General features: G+C 40.7%; 1 protein-coding gene across 6 annotated transcripts in view; it reads left to right on the forward strand.

Moving 5' to 3' along the window:
* The window catches only part of adck1 (aarF domain containing kinase 1), a 94,503-nt gene extending 79,107 nt beyond the window's left edge, over positions 1 to 15,396 (forward strand). For all 6 annotated transcript variants that reach the window (XM_042227255.1, XM_005938689.2, XM_005938687.2 and 3 more), the window contains 2 exons: positions 11,443 to 11,636; positions 12,817 to 15,396. In XM_042227255.1, the coding sequence (XP_042083189.1) occupies positions 11,443 to 11,636; positions 12,817 to 12,961 (339 nt within the window). In that variant the 3' untranslated portion in view covers positions 12,962 to 15,396. The remainder of the gene's footprint in view (positions 1 to 11,442; positions 11,637 to 12,816) is intronic.
* Positions 15,397 to 20,867: the final 5,471 nt, after the last annotated feature.

Raw genomic sequence — 20,867 nt, forward strand, 5'->3', positions numbered from 1 at the left:
ATTAATGAGTTTTTTGGGTTCATTGAGAACATGGTTGTTGTTCAATAATAAAATTATTCCTCAAAAATACAACTTGCCTAATAATTCTGCACTCCCTGTAGTTTCCTCAGACTTTTAAAAGACACACTGCACGCCATGCAGAGGTATGGCAAGTTTTTGGCTAAAAGCTCTTCGGTATCAGCTTGTTAGTGAACACCTTCATATTTGGCTTTTTTGTAGATTCAGCTCATGAAATGGGAACCAATCATGTATTTTTGTGACAGGTGCCTAAAGATATAATTGATTCTCATTTATGTACAAACTATGTTTCATCTCTTGAATTAGGTGCCTTTTTTATAAGTACATATTGGTTCAGTAAATTTAATTTACTTCATACAGTAGCAATTTGCTTGTGTACTCTGTAAGAATGACACTTGGTTTTGCTAAATCGTGTCTGACATTCTTCCCTTATGTCTGTCTGTGGTACAAAATCAGCTGGTTAACTCTAATATACTGGAGAGAAAGAAAAATCGCCAGAACAGATTCCACCTCCCCCAAGATGAATTCCCTTTTCCTTTTGCTTGGCTTATTATTGCGCCACTCTCAATACAATATGTCCTTATTGAAGCTTTCAGATGCAAATGAGAGCCCTGTCACCTTCTCTGTGTCCCGCCTGACAGCTGTGAGGCCTGCTACCCAACCTCCTATAATTACTACTAATTGTTATTCCCCAAGCAGGCATCAGCATAGCACTTCAGAACACCCAGCACCCTGTTATTTGGACTGGGGTGCTGTGATGTGGTATTATGTTGTAGGTTTATGTCTCTACCCTGTTAACGATTGGTTTTGATTTTTTAAAAAGTAAATAAAGAAAAAAAACGTGAGATGTGAAGTAACTTATTTAGTGAACAAAGGAGAGTTTAAAGCGATTCACAGAAAATGATTTAGCAAAGAATTAGATTAAATTAGACTACAGTAAATCCACTCAGTATGGTACTTGCAGCTGTTCTGCATTTGCTAGTTATGTTTCAAGGGACCTACTTTACTAATTTCTTGCACTATTAGAATAGCTTTGTATGATTGATAACTAAAAAGAATCCCTGTTTATCTTAAACAACAGTCCCTCAGTTTATCCTCTGTCTGAAACAAGTCATTTTAGCTTCCTGTCCTCTTCTTGTATGCCAGCTTTATTTTGATTGGGTGCCCCTCGTAAATGAAAGGTTTTGAACTATACGTGAGTGGAGCTTTGTGCTAGATACAATCACATTTAGGATATCTGGTTTCATTGATATTATCAAGAAAAAAAGAGTAGAGAAAACTATCAGCTCACAGGGATCATTACATACTGACCTCAGGCGGCCTTAGGTGAGATTTTGGGCATGTTTAATACAGTCCCAATCAAAGGTTTAGGACCACACCTCCAAAAATCCCATAAACCCCCCAAAAACAGAAATCAAAGTTCCAAACATGAACTCCGTAATGAGCAGCTCCACCGTTATTGTTGATCACTTCAAAAATTCATTGCGGCATGCTTGATGCAAGCGCTTCCATGAGGTGAGTGGGAACAAGTGGTGAAGACGGCCGCATGAAGGGCATCTGTTGTCTGGAACTGTTGTCCATGTTTGTAAACTTCCCTTGCCATCCATCCCCAAAGGTTCTCAGTTGGATTTAGATCACAAGAACACGCAGGATGGTCCAAGAGAGTGATGTTCTTTTCCTGGAAGAAGTCCTTTGTCCTGCAGCAGTTTATTTACAGCATTGTGTGCTGTAGCGTTGTCCTGTTGATAAACCCAGTCGTAACCAAACAGACGAGGGCTCTCAGTCATGAGGACGCTCTCTGCAACATCTGGACACAGCCAGTGGCCGTTTAACCTCCCTGCACTTCCTGAAGCTCCATTGTTCCACTGAAGGAAAAAGCACACCAGACCATTATGGCGTCCCCTCCACTGCAGAGCGTAGAAAACATGTCAGGCGGGATCTGCTTGTCATGCTGGTAATGTTGGAAACCATCAGGACTATCCTCATCAGAGAATAAAACTTTCTTCCACCTTTCAGTGTCCCATGTTTGGTGCTCTCTTGCAAAGTCCAAATGGTCAGTTCTGTGGTGTTAAGGAGACGAGGCCTTTGAAGACGTTTTTAGTTTTTGAAGCCCTTCAGTCTCAGATGTCATCTGATGGTTATGGGGGCTGCAGTCGGCACCGGTAACGGCCTTAATTTGGGTCTGTTCCATAACCCTCAGGATCATTTATGAATTTTCAAATGTCTCACTGCATCCCACCTCAGCAGCGATGGCGTGCTGTGAGAGACAATGCTTATGCAGTTCAACAACCCGGCCATGTTCAAAAGGGAATGTTTTTTGCCTTTGCAAAATTTTGCTCAAAATTTTTTGTCTCACTCCCAGTTCTTCTTGTTGCATGTTGAAGTTCTACTTGGAACCTTGTTAAGATCCAACCATGCAAGATAAGATTTTTTTTGCCATTTCTCCAAAAGTCTTAAACTTTTGATCGGGACTCTATCTGCCATTGTAGCAGCATATATACGACAGAAAACATAATAGGACCACTTTTAGTGAAGTGCTTACTGTTAATAAAGGAAATGATGTATACTGAGCAGTTACTTGTAAGTGGTTTAAGCAAATCCAGGAGTGACATAATTGCTATTACTGTTGTAATTACTTGATGCTGACCGAAACAAATTCAGGTTGTATTTGACGCCATTTCAGTCAGTTTTTGGACTAGTGATTGATTCAGGAATAAAAAAATAGATAAATCATATTAGTGTTGTATGACAGCTTTCATTACATGCAGCTTTCATACATTCCTTCTAGACAATGGGCCTCATATGTGGGAATATATCAGAAATGTTCATTTTCTTCTCACTGTAGCATTTCCTCATGGCGTTTATTTGCTTGCTGGTCTTTTTTGCATTTAATGGAATTGAGGAACTTTATGACAGTGCTGTATGAGATCGCTTTACTTTGGTATTTCTTCATTTATGTCTAAATTTAGATTTGACAAGTAAAGCACTGCTTGCCTTGCTTGTCCTGGCAGAACACCACTGGTTTCTCTTTTCTGCCGTCTCCCTGTGGTCTTCTTTTCTGTTCTTTCCCCACGTCCCACAAACCAGTCACAGCGATGACTGTCCCTCCCGGAGCCTGGCTCTGCCGCATGTTTCTTCCTGTTGAAAGGGAGATTTTTTTCCCCGCTATCACCAAGTGATTGCTCACAGGAGGCTGTCTGTTGCTGTGAATTAGCACTACGTTAATAAACTGAATTGAATAAAATTGTGTGTGTGCGTGTGTGTAGGTGGGAGATAATGTAGATGAATCAGATGCTGTTTGCTGCATTGCAGTTGTTTTCTCACATCATTTCCTGTGGGCATTAGACGGAGACAGAGAGCAGTTTATCTGTGTCAGAATGGTGTCTGTCTGTCTCTGTGCATGTCAAATCTATGTTTATCTGGACTGACAGCCCAGAAAATCTTGCTAACACACACACGCGCGCACGCACACACACACACGCACACACACACACTTTGATCAGATTAGCGTGCACATATAATTAGTCTGGAGAAGAATATACACAGGGCTTTGGGCACCAATGTTTGTTATTCACACAGGGAAAAAACCATTGGATTTTTATGAATGGCTTTATTAAATAAAATAATAAAAAACATTAATATACAATATTAATTAAATACTCTCTGTGTAAAACATTTGCCTTTCAAGATATTAAAAAGTAGACATTACAGCACATAAAAGTAAATAATATTTGTGTAGCAAATGAAAATAAGGTTTATAAGATTCAGTTTAAACACCTGCTCATATCTGTCTGTTTATATATGTCCATAGTCAGAACCTCACATACATCAGAAGTTTAACTGCTGAGCTTCTAACTTGCCAGAAATCCAAATGCACAGTTCTTCACTGTTAATGGTATTTTCCTTCAAAGTGCATTGAAAAGTAATTAGATTTAACTTCCAGTGCAGTTTAAAAAGGTAAAAGCTTTACAGTCAGCACTGTAGAGTTGTCAGATGTGTTTCTCTCATTATAATCTGGATAACAATATTTTTAGTATTAGTATTAGTAAAAGTTCATTGGTGCTCAAAGATTTCTCTGGATGTTTACTTAATTAGCGCTGACTTTGTAGATCGTACAGGTGTCGTACTCTCCCTAGCTGCTTTTGGTAACAGATGGTTCTACTGTGGTTTCTTCTCTTAAGTATTAAAATGTAGTTTGTTTTTTCCTTCAGCACCCTGTGGACACAGCGATCCTTGTCTTGGCATTCCTGCTGGTAGTATGAAATGAAGCATCGGTTACAATCAGAAACTAGTTTGGTGTATGGAAAGCTTACATGAAACAAAGAGAGTTTGAAAACTGTCCATCACGGCCACAGTGTATCACAGGCATACGTCAGCCATTAAAATCAAGGAACCACTACTGATGGATCCAATTCGATAAATCAAATTCTTCTCACAATAATATTTTTTTTTTAATTAAAAACTCTGTCTACTCTCCAGTTCTGGTGTAAGTGATGCAATAGCAACAGCTGATCTAACATCTTTAGAAGCATACCATTGTTATTTTTGATGGTAAGTAATGAAATATAATAACTGTCCAACCAACAAAGGTTTGGCTACAAGCCTACAGCTGTAAGGCAAGTCTTATGATTGTAACCCTGTTAAAATAAAAGGGAGAAGCTTTGTGTCATCGTGGTTACAATAATGAACACATAAGGCTGTGGAGCAATACAGTTTAATGAAAGTGTATCCTGTAGTTTGGATGAACAGCAGTCCTCCATGCTGATGTTTGATTTTGTCAGTTCACTCATCTCAGCCTGCGTGATGTCACTGTGTTACCTTGGCGCACACTTTTATTCCTGGAAGGTGATTGATTTTATTTTATTGTATTTTTTTTACCTTCTAGAATCTACCAGCTCTCAGGCAGCTGAAGCCTTTGTAGTAAATCCTGCTCCCCTGTGATTTGAAGATGTTTGGATACGGGAGCACCACTGAGATGCGTTTGATGGTCCTTAATAATGTAGTTGTTTATGTTTTTGACATTGCAGATTTATTCTTTAGAATGATAAAGTAGCTATTAGGAGACTGACTCTGAAAGCAGTCCCGAGGATCCAGTTAAAACTGCACTTTGTATTAGTCTGACCCTCCTGCTACATTCTTTCTCTTTTTACAATATCGCTTCACCAAATCCACTCATTACCACTCCTAAAAACAAAGTGAGGGTCACTTTGTTTTTCATTTATTGAAAAGGACTCCTTCAGCTCTGTTGCTAAGTCAAGTGAAGTGCTTCTTATCTTCTGTTAAAACTATAACTATGAATCATTTGTACTGGAGCTGTAAAAAAAAAAGTGTATGAACACAAACCTTTAAATCTCGCAGAAAACAAAATGTTTTTTATTCCATCATCGTGTACCAAATTTTTCTTTGTGATTGAAAACATCCCTCGTTTGTAATTTTAGAGCACTGATTGTAATGTTAATGCATCCAAGTTGAAAATATACCCAGCGCTAACCTTGACCAATAATTTGTGCATCTATTTAGACTTTCAGATGACGTGAATAGGTATTTCTATATTACGCATCCAATTAGTCTGCATTTATGCAGTTGTTCAGTTTACTTGTGTTTTGTCCAGCACTTGTACAGACTCACCTCTGCTCACCTCTTGACATACTTACCATCTAAAGATTGCAAAATGAATAAGGCTTTGGAATCACTTTGTTCCATGACTAATGGTGTAATTTAGCTGCATTGATGTGCAGTAGGAAAAGTCCTTTGAAGTAGAGTAGAGCAAGACACTGATGCAGCAACTCAAGCAGCCATCTTCAACATCAAAGAGAACAAATAGTTGCCATGGAGGTAAACATCATCCCTCCGTCCCCTTATTCCTTTGTCATTACTTCTTTCTGTGTACCGTCATTTACTGTTTGTACTGAAGCAATACCTGAAAGCCTATTTGTGTGAATCTACTCTTCCTTTTCTGCTGGACACTTTATCAGGTATACATTCAAAGTACTGGGATTCACCTCCTTTTACCTTTAGCACTACCTTAATCGCTCATGGCAACAAGGTGTGAAAACATTCCTCCGAGATTTTGATCTACTTTGAAATGATGCAGTTGTTGTATTTGAATACAGTGAATTTACCAGTTTCAGATTATTTGAGCTTTGTTACATTGCGACCTGATAGCAGCAGCCATCAAAAGATGAGTACACTTTGGTACTAAAGGGATGGACATGGTCATACAATGGTGTTTAAACAATGCTCTCATGGTGCTACTGGGCCCAAACTGTGCCAATACAATATCCTCCGCACCATTGCACCACTACAACCAGCCTGAACCGTTGATACAAGACAGGATGAATGTTTGCATGTTTTTATCCAAATTCTGATCTTATCATTAGAATATTGCAGCAGAAATCCAAAATCTGTCACCACCATAGTAAAGAACAAACAGCGATAATTCCCCCAACGTTTCAAGCACAGTGCATACACAGGCAGGTTGACAAACATGGAGGAGCTGGAGGGGAGAGTGAAAAGCAGGTCCAATATTATCTCTCAAAATCAGCCAACCAGTGAAGCTGTTGAAGGACAGGAGAAATATATTCTACAGAAGCGGTTCTGGTAGTTACACGAGCAACTGCATTTTGGACCAGCTGACGACTATGGAGAAGTAACCAAGAAAAGACAGAATTACAATAATCAACACAGAGTGTAACCAGGGCACATACAAAAATAACAATCCGGTCATTCAGTCTGACGTCACTAGCCGTGTCTGGGCCTAAACTCTGCTGCAGGTCCATATATCAAACGATCACTATGGCATTACTGAGAGTTGAAAAACTGTCTAAAGTCTTTCATCTTTAATAAAATGATCAGCGTTCTGCTCTACCAGGTGTAACAATTGAGTTTAACATCCAGGCATCCATGAAAACGGAATTTATGACATTTAACGAGTTAGAAGTTAGCAGGGAGTTAGCTCGCTAGCTTCTATCTAAATACAATATAGCATGTCCTGACTGCGGGGTTTTGGAAACAAATTACAAACGTACAGCTCTGCTATCACTTCCAGCATAAATGAAGACAGAAAACTAAACAGCAGTGACGTTTGTAGGGTTACTGAAGTTGGCTAGCTGGTATATAATGATGTGCTACGTGACCGCTAGCGACACAGCTATGTTAGCATAATATAAACAAGCTAACTTTTTTTCCCACTCGATAAAAGTTAACGTGAGTGTTCTCGGTGGTCAGGAACAAATGTAATCGCATGGCAGGATGCTGTAAAAGGACCAAACTTCAGCCAGGAGAACAACTGAGATAATCCATCCACAATACGAGGTTAGTCATTCATATACTGCTGCATGGGCTGGGCTGTAGTTACATCCTAAGGTTTTAAAAACTGAGCTTAAATAAATGATTAGCGGTAATAAAAGCCGAGGGAGGTCAACAGTGATCACTGACTGTTTTAGGAGCTTTTTGAGATTAAATAGAAGAAAATACAAAACATTAAACATGTTAACAACACAAAAGCCATATTAAACGCAGACTACTTTAGGCCCGGAAGTAGGATTCGTCACGTCATCACTTAACGACCGGATTGTTTGACGTCCTGGTCACTTGCTTGTCCAACAACACTTAAAACTATTGAAAACATTTATAAAAGAAGTTTAAAACTACTTGACAAAAAACCGACTTCCCACCACCACTGTCATGTGTTAAAAAAACATAAATTACTGAACTTCAATAACTTTAGTGGCACCCCCATACTCTGCAACCCGCCAAAGGGGGCCCAGGCCCATCCGGACCGGGGCCTAGTTCATCAGCACCTTTTTGGTTCCCAGATGTTCTGTACTCATAAAAAACATTCATAGCTTTTGTCCCATCACTTTTGCATGTCATATTATAATAAGTGAGTCAAATTTTAGTTATGTATTTACAGCATAACAACAGAATTTAACAGTTTAATCTTTTAAATAAACATATTTGTGAAATTGTTTTAAACTTGTGACTGTTTTGCAGGTTTTTGTGTGTAGAAAAAATACACTTTACACTTTCTATAATTCAAATGTAAAAAGTTATTTTTATACAAAGGTACATTTTTATTCTTGTAATTTTATACATATATATCACATATTTAAAAATAACAGAAAAATTCAGTAAAACTTATTACTTAAACATGTGTTAAACGTGTTACAAATATTTTTATAGTGTACTGCAAAAATAGATTTAAAATGTTGACGTCACTTTATAACTGGGATGTTTTGTTAATGTTCTTGATGACTTGATATTAAATAGAAAGGCCAACGTGGCTGATGACATGTGGAAGAGTAATTTGTATTGACACATCGATTGCTTTAGACAGAACAATAATGATGAGATAAGATGGCCTATTCTCGTTTGGCTCTTGGCGAAGGCGGTCGCACTTTTCTCCTCTCCTCCTTCCCCTTATCTTCCCTGCTTAGCCTCTTATGTCCTTGTCTTGTCTCGTGTGCATTACTTTCCCTGGAACAGTCTCTCACTGTCGTTCTCTAAAACCTAAAGAGAATTATGGATTTGATCAACTGGTCTCTGAATGCTATTGACACCCTTTTCTCAACGAGAAGTCTGGGCTCGGGAGAGCCCGAGTGCCCTGGAGGGACTTTCCCTGCCGGATACACGATGGACGGGTGGCAGAACTGGAGGATCGTGTGCCTGGCGGGACTGTCGATCGAGGACGCTGAAGATATCTACCTATTTGGAACCATGATAACAGGGTTCTTGCTGATCGGAGCTGGCTTGGCCCTGGCTTATCGGAGAATTAAGAGAGCGGAACCGGCTGTTCAAACCCCCACAAGGCTGCCCGCTGGGATTGAAGCGAGGAGGCTGCGACTTCTCACACGAACGCAGCATGGTTAACACCTTAGGAGACGCTTACAGCTGCCGTGAAGACTCAAAATAACACCATTGAGCGTATGATGGGATACATCAAAGAGAAGCCTGCTCAAAATGAGACCCTTGAGCGAAAGTTGGATCACATCGCAGAACGGCTCACTGCAGTTGTGGGGTCTCAGAATCACAAGAATGACAACACCACGGACCAGAAGTTTGATACCATCATGGGGAGGCTCGCGGCTCTACAACGGGAGATTGAGAGACCAGTGTCGGAGTGTTAAAGATCAGGTTTGAAATTCTCCTAAGCTGCTCGCATAAAAGAAAAATCAACGGCATCAACATGCGAACACCACGGCGCCAGCTGCACGGCTCAAGGCTGGAGCCGCACAAAAACTCCCTGATAACGACTGTGTTGAGTCTGTTCCTTCCCATCCCATGCAAGGCCACCTGGTTTGGCTGGAAAACTGTTTACTTGGCCTGATAGGGTGAAGGACACTGTCTCAGCTGAACTATGGACACGCACACACATACACTTACACTGATAAGCACTCACTCATCCCCCCTCCCCTTCCAATGCCTTCGATGCTTGTTGCCTCCTGGGAACATGAGGCGGGTCTGGGCCCGTGCTGGTGAGTCGGCGCAGTGACGGGATGGCTGCTGTGTTGCCTGGGATTACTCCTTTCCCCTACCCAACCCTGTTGCTGGTCACGTGCTCTATAATGTTGTGCGTTGGACATTTATGTGCTTTTTTGTGCAGAGGAGTTTTTTTGTTTCCTGTTCTCATGCTGTCCTCTATAGTCCAGCATGAGCAGAGGTCTCTTTTTTTCCTCTTGTACTTTTCCCATTGTAGTGTACATTTCAGTGTTTTTTTTTTTTCTGTAATGCAACCGTTCTCTGACTTGTATCCCCATGTGATGTCTGTGTTGTGTGTGTAAGGTCGGGGGGCAGGTTCATTTCACTGCAGTTTACTGCATGTGGCGATTAAAAGTTGATGATGATGATGATGATGGCCTTTATTTGTCAGTTGCAGGTCTTTTGCCCACAACCGAGATGACAGACCTTGCCGACCGTACATACAATACACAAACATCACATTGGGGAGACAGGTCAGGCTAGGTAGCGAGGAAAAAAAACATCGAAATGTGTAACACAGAAGGATAATACAGGAATGCACAGATATCAACACACCATAGAACAATAAACACAGACAGCAACATGGGAAAGAGTTCCAGTGTGTACATCTGATCTGGGACCGCTGCAATCTTGCGACTGCGCCTCCAACTGACCCAATGTCCACATCAGAGGGGAGGTAAGCGTTGGAGGTGGCGTTGGAGCCGGGGTAGGGAGGGTGATGCGTCAGTGAGTGCTTATCAGTATCAGTATATGTGTGTGCGTGTCCATAGTTCAGCTGAGACAGTGTCCTTCGCCCTGCCAGGCTAAGTAAACAGTCTGCCAGCCAACCCAGGTGGCCTTGCATGGGATGGGAAGGAACAGACTCAACACAGTCGTTATCAGGGTGTTTTTGTTCAGCTCCAGCCTTGAGCCCACAGCTGGCGCCAAAGGGATAGCCGCATTATGATGGTGGTTTGTCTTTTGCAACAACTCATGAGAATTTCAAAGCTGTTCTTTAACACTCCGACACTGGTCTCTCAATCTCCCGTTAATAGCTGCGAGTTTCTCCATGATGTTATTTACCTTCAATTCCGTGGTCTATTCAGGCTTTTGCTCACAGAGCAGATTCTGAGACCTCACGACCGCAGCCAACTGATCCGCGATGTAATCCAGATTCCGCCCAGAGGTGTTATTCTGAGCCTTCACTGCAGCCGTTAGCGCCTCCAAGCTCTTAACCATGCTGCATTCAGAGAGCCCTTTCTGAGAAGTTGCGCCTCGTCCCATCGTTCCAATCCCAGTGGGCAGCCTTGTGGGGGTTTGAACAGCCGGTTCGGCTTTCTTAATTCTCCGATAAGCCAGGGCCAAGCCAGCTCCGATCAGCAAGAACCCTGTTATCATGGTTCCAAATAGGTAGATATCTTCAGCGTCCTCGATCGACAGTCCCGCCAGGCACACGATCCTCCATGTCTGCCACCCGTCCATCGTGTATCCGGCAGGGAAAGTACCTCCAGGGCACTCGGGCTCTCCCGAGCCCAGACTTCTCTTTAGGTTTTAGAAACAGACTGTGAGAGAGTGTTCCAGGGTAAGTAATACAAAAAAACACACGAAACAAGACAAGGACATAAGCAGGGAAGATAAGGGAGAGGAGAAAAAGTGCGTCTGCCTCCTCCGAGAGCCAAAGTAGTGACTTGAAGAGATCAGCCTACAATTTCAGTGTCATCTGTCGTATGTAGCCACGAGTCATTATTAATAGTCAGTAACAGTACTTTGACCCGGGGGCCTGCTTTGTCTGATTATATGAAAATATTACAGTTTGATAAGATCAGCCAATTCCTTCTCCTTGTTCTGTCCACTTCAAGTGTTTTATCTTTTTCACACTCACTGGGTATAAGCAGCCATTGATGGACTTACACATATACATGCAACCTGAGTTTTACTTTTCCTGTTGCGTGTCTTACTTGGCAGGATATTGAGATAAGGACCAATGCAGGCCTGTACCTGCCCCAGATCAGCGACTTGTTGAACAGAGTTCCCCGGCAGATGCTGTTGCTGCTGAAGACCAATGACCTGCTGCGAGGCATTGAGACCACGCTACAGACCAGGGCCTCATCCTCATCTTTCATCAACATGTCCCGCTGCTGCATACGAGCCATAGCCAGGTAAGAAATGTACTTTCAGAAAGAGGTGACATAAGACATGACATAAGAATATGTTAACATATCAAAGTCTTGGCTGGTCTGTGAGTTTTGACATGTTTCACTGGTAACATAGAATTTACATGAGTGACGGCTCTTTAGAGGTTACCTTGTTTTCAAACTGCAAACTTTTTGCTTTATGGTAGGTGGAAAAAGAATCAAATATAATAACCAGGGTGTTTTGTTTGCTGTATGTTGCAAACATGTGGAGGTTACTTTGAGTGACAGTTTGACCAAGACTTAGATTTCATACATGTAATGGAGGTGAATGAAATATTCTTTGTGCTCTTCGGAGCACTGAAAAAACCTTTTGATAAAATGTGGTATCACCTGTTCTAATTGCATCAGTTTTTAAAAATTGAAATAGGACACCCAAGAACTAAATGGACTCTCCAATGTGGACAGCACATCTCACTGGGTTTGTGCAGCTTAAATGAACAGAGGATAGTGAGGGAATGTGGCTAAAGAAAACTACATCTATGAAACTACCCAAAGGTCCAGTTGGGCTGCAGGTTGGTTCCATTTAGATGAACAATGTCAAGAATCCAAATATTCAATACCAATTTATCCATGACTAATGGTATGAGAACCTGGGCTTGAAGTGAAGGGCTCCATGGGCTGCTGATGAAAGTAAATTCTCATTTGTGTGTTCATTAACATCTTACCATTGTCATCCAAAAAACAACAAAACTTTACAAATAAATTTGGTTTCTTTTGATTGCACCATATTCTGTTTGTGTGTTTGGCAACAACATTTTAAAATGTCCGTGAAGGTTCTCAGTCATCCAGGTCATCGTAGTCAAAGGAGCTTGCAAAGAAAAGTGTCTGGACTTCTTTAAATTAACGTCTTCAAGTAACTTAAAGAAGTCCAGACGCTTTTCTTTGCAAGCTCCTTTGACAACATTTTAAAATGTATTTTCCTAACGCTTTGAACATGTACAGAGCACATTGATTCATTCTTCTGTGCATCACAGTGCAAACGTCCTCACTATTCCCACAGTGGTAAACAGATGATGGCTCGTGCAATTGTCTGTGATTTTGTGTGAAACTCATGAGAAATGGCTTTTGAGAGAAATCTTGATTTTATGACCCAGATTGTGCCAAAGGCATAACCACTTCCTCCTTCTTCTGCTTTGTCTGACAGGCACAAGAGGACTAAAACTCAGAGCAGGAGAAGGCGTGTGCAGATCACGCTGGCCGAGTCTCTCAGCCTGTGGAAACTCTACATGTATGAACTGTTTCTGTGGCTGAAAGGATCCATGACCATTCTGATGCCATTACTACACTGAGACATATTTGGATGTCAACCTTGTTTTTAAATTCATCTTTTACCTCAAGTGTCCACTCATTAGTGTTCAGATAATGATTGTAACATCGTTATCTGTAATTTACTCAGTATGCTGTACATTGCATTTTCAGCAGGTCACAATTGTTGGGAATTTTACGACGTGAAAAAACATTCTCCTGTAGGTTCTGTAGTGCAGAGATGGATCCTACAACATGAGCTCCGAGACATCTGGAAACCTGAACTTTTAATTTTAGCTTTAAAATGAAATATCGCAGTTTATATTCGGTAGGGAATAACACATACAAAATACAAACGGATTAGTTATTAGTTAGTATTAATTAGTTGTTAAAGGTGCATTATCTAAAATTGATGGTCAATAGAGCAGGAAAAATAGTAACTCTTACCAACACCTGATAAAACTCACCTGCAGATATCTACTGAGCAGCTAGCCTAAATGTTTGGCCAACAGCAAATTTGTGCTCTTGTCATCTTTTTACATGGTGGCACATACCAAACATGACATCATCATGAGGGTGGGTGTGGCTTAGCAGGTAGAGCGGGTTTGTTTTTCAATGGGAAGGCTGATGGTTTGATCGCCTCTGAGAAGCACGTGAGACAGTATTTGTGACAGAGAACGTCACATAAATGTTGCTGTATTAACTTCTATTCCTCTTGTCTTCATTGCATACCTCCACCTCTGCAGGCTTTCTTCCACCTGCTCCCCCACTCTCACTACAGATAAAAGTTTTATCCACACACGTCATAGCCAGGAGGACTCCTGCCTGAGCTCATCTCTTTACCTGCCCATCACCATTGCAACCAACAGCTGATCCCTGGCGTAGTTCCACCCCCACCTTGATCCCATCTGTCACTCCTATGCACACCTCACCGCTGCCTTGCTGTTCTCATTTATGTCCTGTGCAGCCCTCACCTGCTGCTCTGCCACTCCTAATTTCCTCATATAATATCCCAGTTCCTCTCTTGGAATGCTGTCAGGCTGTCAAACAGAATGAACCCGACAGACGGAAAAAGAAAACGAAGGAAACGAATCATGACCCCTGGATCATGTATAAAACGTTTACCGTTAGGGTCATATGATCCTCTCAATGATAAGAAAATGGTTTATATTTGAATATCAATTTCATGTAAGTCTGATACAGATCAGTTACAGATTTCCTACATACAGTATACAGTAGTCTGCATCTATCCCTCAGTCTCTCGTTCAATGAAAATCACCTCACACTGTCCTAAACTCATTATTTACAAATGTTCTTGGCAAGAATGTCAAAAGTGGACAACTAAATGATGTCAGTGACCATTCCCCATGTTTTATCACAAACTGGTACAATCCCATTAAAAAATAATTAGTCAAAAACATATTTTCTCTCTGAATCATAACTGCAGTAAAATCTTTGTAGATGATTTAAATGAAGCTTGCTGTCTATAATGACTCTTCTTAACAGATACTGTCCAAACAATAAAACACAACTCTTACCTCACACCTCAGTGTCTGTCCTCATACATGTCCTGCACCACCCTCACATATGTCTCTGCCACTCCTGACTGCCTAACGTAGTACCACAGTTACTTTCAGGCACCCTAGCATATGTTTTCTCTAGATTTCCTTCTGACCTTCTGTATACTTCTCTATTAACAAAAGTCCACTACAGTCTCTCCTGGACCTTTTTATACCTCCACAGGTGTGTCATCGGACCATTTGCCTCCCACTCTGCTTCGTAGCTGCCCTCACTTTCTCCTTTCGAATCATCACTTCCTGATTCTCTCTCATGTTCTTCATTCATTAGTCCCTCAGCCTATTCCCTTTACTCCTCAACAGTGTGTTACAAAGATGAAACACATGTCTTAGTACTCTGCTGTCTGTCCTTAGTCTTAACCCACGTCACATCATTACAGCTTCCTCTCTCTGCCTAGCCAATCAGTACATGTCCTTTTCTCTGTCCGGGATCACATATAACTCATACAACTATAAGCCTTTTCATTTCCAGTTTATTTTGCTGTAAAACCTCGCTCTTTGCTGGACACCTGGCATCCCGCCACTCCTGTCTGCTTTCTCCATTTCCCTGATTATTTCACTTCTCTTTGGGAATACCTTTCTATACTTTCTCATTCCACCACAAGAGAGGTGTCCTTGTCTTCTTTCCTCTGTCCACGAGATACACTAAATACCTTCTTGACTGTTTCACTCACCACTTGGGCTTTACTTTCCCAGTCATCTGGTAACTCGTCCCTAAAACCCAGAACCTGTCTCAGCTCCTCCTGGATAATATTCTTCTTTCTTCAGTTACTGCCATTTAGTACTTACCTCTGCCTTCCCACACACCACCAGTATACCCTAACCCAGGGGTCGGCAACCTGCGGCTCTTTAGTCCTTATAGTGCGGCTCCGCGTGGTTTGGGAAAATAAATTAGAAGTAATTAGCTGAAGTGTATTTTATTTATGTTAGTTCTTTTTTAACTTGTAGTTCTAAATTGTTAGATTATTGTGATGTTGAAATACAAAAATACAATTATATTCTATTATTTCTTCATCGCTCAAAATAAGCGTCACACAAGCCGGTGTACGCCGAAACGGCGTGCATTTATTGGGACTTTCAACCCCAGGTAGGCCAATTATGGATCTTCGGATCCACATTATGTCAGCGGCTCCACTGTGAACTATGTTAAAACAAACACGCTCACGCCTCACAGACGACAGCTTACAGTCCTGCGTAAAGATAAAGTGACTTCGTACAGCCCCGACCTGCAGACGCTGTGCGCAGAGGTTCAGGAGCAGAAGTCCCGTTGTAAACATATCACGGCAGACCCGACGATGTTTGCATGAACACGCTTTTCAGCATCTCTTTATTGACCACTTTTCACACACCGTTGCTGTGCGCACACAGCCGGCTGTAGCTTTGCAGCTCACAGCCCGACAACACAACAGCATAGATCGCACAGACGTTAAGGCGGCGAGGCGTGATTGCGGGTGCCGCTCAGGTGCGTCCGCCTCCCCTGCAGCGGCGCTGCAGACCACGCCCCGCCACACACATTAACCAGGTAAAATACATATTTAGAATTTTGTAAATATTTATTTTTCTTTCTTTTTTTAGCAGCATAGTGCTTTTTTTTTCCCAGTTATTTTTTAAAAGTCAGGTCAAGGCTCCAAAAGCCCAAAGGCGATATAAGGGTGGCGGCTCACAGCAGTTTTTGTTTGCTGGATCATTTTAGTTCAGCTGGGTGTCTTTCCTTTTGTTATATTTCTTTAAGAGTTCAAAATGTGTTAATTACATAAATAAAATGTAATTTTCTCTGTAGCACTTCATGGATTTCATAAGCAACACACCGTAGTTGTTCACACAAAGCATAAAAGTAAAAAACAGTATATACAGTGTTATCTTCATTTTAGATGTCAAAAAGTATTTGCGGCTCCCAGTGTTTTCTTCTGCGTGGGAACCGGGTCCAAGTGGCTCTTTGGTGTTAAAGGTTGCAGACCCCTGGGCTAACCCATGTCTACCCAACATCTGCTCATAAACTCTGTCTACTAACATCTGCTCCAGTTACCAGTTACATCTGCCCTCTTTACCAGTCCCATAGTACATGTAAAGTCCCTACTCTCACCTCCACACTCCTGCCTTCTTTCTCCCTGCCTCCAAGGTTTTCACCCTCTCCTCCTATGTTTGGGGCAACAGCACACAGTTTCCTTGGACAGCATGCTTGCCAACACACCGGAGGTTGTAGTTGTTAACCCAAGCTCTGACTGACCCAATACAGAAATCTCATTCTTGTTGATGTTTGATTTGGCAGAATCCCACTGCTGACACAACCCTCCCCTTTTATTTGGGCTTAGGACTGGAACCATATTTTACATACTGCACCTTTAAAACACACGGTTATAACTCTGGATGGCAGAGCTTCCAAATGAATGTAAGAATATTTAGCTCTCATTACCGGTCATGTTATGAAATTCAGTAGTCCTGATATTGAGACAGGAAGTATCATAAGCTGCCTTTTAACCCTGACTTGGCCAAGAGACTCATAACATTATTTCATAATTACCGTCAAATATTTCGGTCTAAAATTTCAAAAAGGTCTGCTGGAGCGAAACAAACACGTAAAGGAAATGATGTCATAATAATAAAACAGTGAAGCAGCCAAGTGCCACATCTTTAAGCCTTTTTCAAAGTGCCACAGATACAAATGCTGTTTCAATGCTATGAGCCAACAAAGTGATGAAGGGTGCTGAGAACTAGAAGAACAACCTGTACGAAGCTCAGTCCTGATAGTATTTCTAACTCATTCCTGCTCCTCTACAAAATACCTCAAAGATGTTTCCATCAGATCACAGAGGTTTCTGCTGATGGTGAATGCATCTGATGGATAAATAGCTTATGATAGAATTATAGTATGTGACTGACCGTGTTTACCATTTCAGAGTACTGTTGATCTTAGGTCAAATACTAGGCACTCATCCCTTAAGAGCAGCAGTTTGTGTTACTGACTGTGAAGCTGTCTGAGCTGACAGATAACAGGTACAGCGATGACAGAGACTGAACTTTTCACACCATCTCTGAGCCTGAGTCCAGCTTCAGAGAAAGCTCGTTCCTGCCCCTTGTATCCACAGCCTCATTCCAAAGCTGGGTGAGAGTAGGGATGCAGACTGACTGGTAAATCAACAGCTTCAGTTCTGGAGAGCATCGCAAATTCACATAAAAATTATGATATTAGTATTTATTCATAATTTTTAAGAAACCAGACACTGGATGGTTTACAACAGACAGGAACTCCATTTCTGTTTCTGTGACATTCATGTCTTTTATTGTTTTATGCAGAAGTTTCGCTTCATCTTATTCAGTGGATGACTTTTGATTTATGAGGAGAAAATATTATTTTAGTGTTTGGCATAAAAAAAACTGATGTTCATTAAAGTTTTTCTATTTTTATTGTCATCTTTACTTCTGGATCCAAGTCAAATAGAAAAGGCTTTGGGTGTAGTGGAAGTTCAATGGCGTCTTCACAGTTCATCACCGTGTTAGAGCACACAGGCCACAGTGTTTGTACTTTGCACTTCTTAGAATTAGCATGTGCAAATAATGAGGAAATCCTACACATGTCTTTGAAACAGCTGGTACGACGGAGATTATCTGAGACTTTACTGATTCTTCTATGAAATGATCCAGCACTGACCCTTGTGCCATGGCTTGAAGTAATTATCATTTTAGGTAATGACTGCTTATTGTTATGTTATTATTCTTATCTATTGAGCACGGAGTGTTTATTTTATTTGTATTTTTTTATTTTTTTGTCCTGTTAAAAATTAAACGATTTTGTGTGTTTTGAAAAACAACCACTGCGTGTTTTGACTTTATTATTGAAATACAATAACCGTGGTTAATAAAACGCAAAAGCCTTTACAAATTATTTCACTACAACAAAGAATGAAATGATCATAATGAATATCACGTTTGTTTGAAACGTTATAATTAGCAGGTGGACTGTTTTAAATCAAGACTGTTAACCTGGAAACTGGTCTTATTTTTTCTTTGGTTATATTTAGACTCAAAATATGTCTGATTGTAAAATTAAGGTTGCATCCAAAAAGTACACACTAATCAGAGGATGTTAAACTGTGACATCAAATGATGTTGATAAAGTTTTATTAACAAGATTTCCACTCAAAATTTTGTAGGCTGTAGCTCAGGAGCTGCACGGTCAATTCCATAATTAGATCTACTGATTGGATGGTGGTAAATGGAACCTGGGGGTTCAATTCCTGGGTGCCTCAGTCTGCATGCTAAAGTATCTTTGGGAAAGATACTGAACCCCAAGTTGTTGATGAGGCATGTTTTATAAAGTGCTTTGAGTGCTAAAGTAGAAACGGGCCATTTACCATTTACTCACTGATCAGTAACAAACTGTATAAAAAAATAACTTGAGTGTTACAAGCTAACTAAATGTAAAATGTAGTTGACTCCAGTTATCATATAAATATATATGATGGTACGTTTTTAAAAAAAAGTTTATTTAACCATTCATTTTACGTTTTATTATTGGTGATTATTATTTATTTTGATAATTATCTCCGGCTGTTACTCTTAAATTGAGTCATATCATGTGCAGTTGCCACCAATCAAATGAAAATATAAAACACTATACCTGTATCCCACTAATCAGTGTTTTTGAAGGCCCGACACTGTGATTCCTGTTTCATTCCTTCTGTGCCACAGAATGTTGTTGTTACTGATAAATGGGTAACAGTCACACTTCATTATCTTGGACACCTACGCTGTAGTGTGTTTCCATTCATTTATGCAACAGTGTCTGAAATGGTTGATCTGATATCCTCGTGTTGGTGTTGTTCCCAGACCAACACACTAAATGTTGTTCCAGGATCAACATTGCAAGTGACCAATCAGAATGTTGTGACGTCATACTTTTGCGACTTCGGGAAAAACCGGCGTAAAACAAAAAACTGTACTTAAACTGCGTGAAACCGCCTCTGTCCGCCGATCAATGGACCCTGACCCTGACCCTAACCGTAACCCTTTAATAAACAGTGAGCAGAATTGATATTGTCCTTGCCTCATTGGAATTTCATAAATGCACGAATGGCTTGGCGCGCAAAAGAATAACGTCACAACAATGTGATTGGTCACTTGCAATGTTGAACCTGGAACAACATTTTCATGATGGTCTGGGAACAACACCAACACGAGGATATCAGATCATCCGTCTGAAATAATCAGCTGGCACAAACAAACCAAACAATAAATAAACACCAAACTTTGGACAGGCAGAACACTTCACCTTCTACAGCTTTTTGAATGCTGTCCATATGTATTTAGGATTGGCGTGTGCTTAATGATGATGTCATGTTCAATGGGTTTCAGCTGAGTTCTGAGCAGACAGACTGCTCCTGCATTTATCTTTGTGCTTCCAGTGACACGGTCAGTGAATGGCAGCCATGCATAATCAATCCATCATTCGGTAAATTAAGTACTCTACTTCTTCCAAAGGGGGAATTGGTATTGCAGCAGTGTAACAGACACTGAAGAACCCGTATGTTTGATGGATCTACTCTGTTTCTTTTTCTACCACACATTCATCTTTTTCATCAGGGGACTTTGACACAAGTAGAAATTCTTCATTACAAAACTCTAAAGGTTCAGTTCTGGAATATCGCAAGACTAATTAGTGACAAATATGAGTTACTAAAGGTTGTATCTATGAAAATCTTCATCTAACCCCGCTGTTAGGTGATATGTTTGTGTTCCTCAAGCTTGAGTCCTCTACCAGGAGGTCCTGCACTGTAAGAAAATGCATACATATTCAATAATCATCCAAACATCCAGAAATCCTGGACTGAAAGACAGCACAAAGGCACTAATCATGGCAGCACAGGAACAAGCTCTGAGCACAAGATCCATAGAGGCTGGGGTCTATCACACCAGGCAAGACCCCAGGTGCAGGCTGTGTAAAGATGCTCCAGAGACAATCCAGCACATAACAGTGAAAGTAAATCCGTTGGGCATCTTTCTTTGCCTTTAGACAACAATTCTGATGGCAAAAGAGCCAAACGGGACAGGCAAAAAAAAAAAAAAAAAAAAAAGCTGTAATCAGTGTCATTATATAAACTGTATATAGTTAGCATATCACATCACTATACATGACAAAGGACATGTGGCTCCTAGCAGAGTATTAAAACCAACTAAAATAAAACCAATAGGTTTGATCATATCACTGCTGGCATGTCTTCACAAAATAAATGAAACAAAAACACTTTGAGTATTTCTCTAATTTAGAAATTTACAGAGATATTTTGTTTTTGTGCAACCTGGACTTTATTTTTGTTTATCTGGTGATTGTGCATATTGATTCTGTATCTGACCTGCCAGCTTTATCATACAGACT

The sequence above is a fragment of the Haplochromis burtoni genome, unplaced genomic scaffold, assembly GCF_018398535.1.
Source record: "Haplochromis burtoni strain Fernald_Lab_line unplaced genomic scaffold, NCSU_Asbu1 Contig_251, whole genome shotgun sequence".
Lineage (NCBI taxonomy): Eukaryota > Metazoa > Chordata > Actinopteri > Cichliformes > Cichlidae > Haplochromis > Haplochromis burtoni.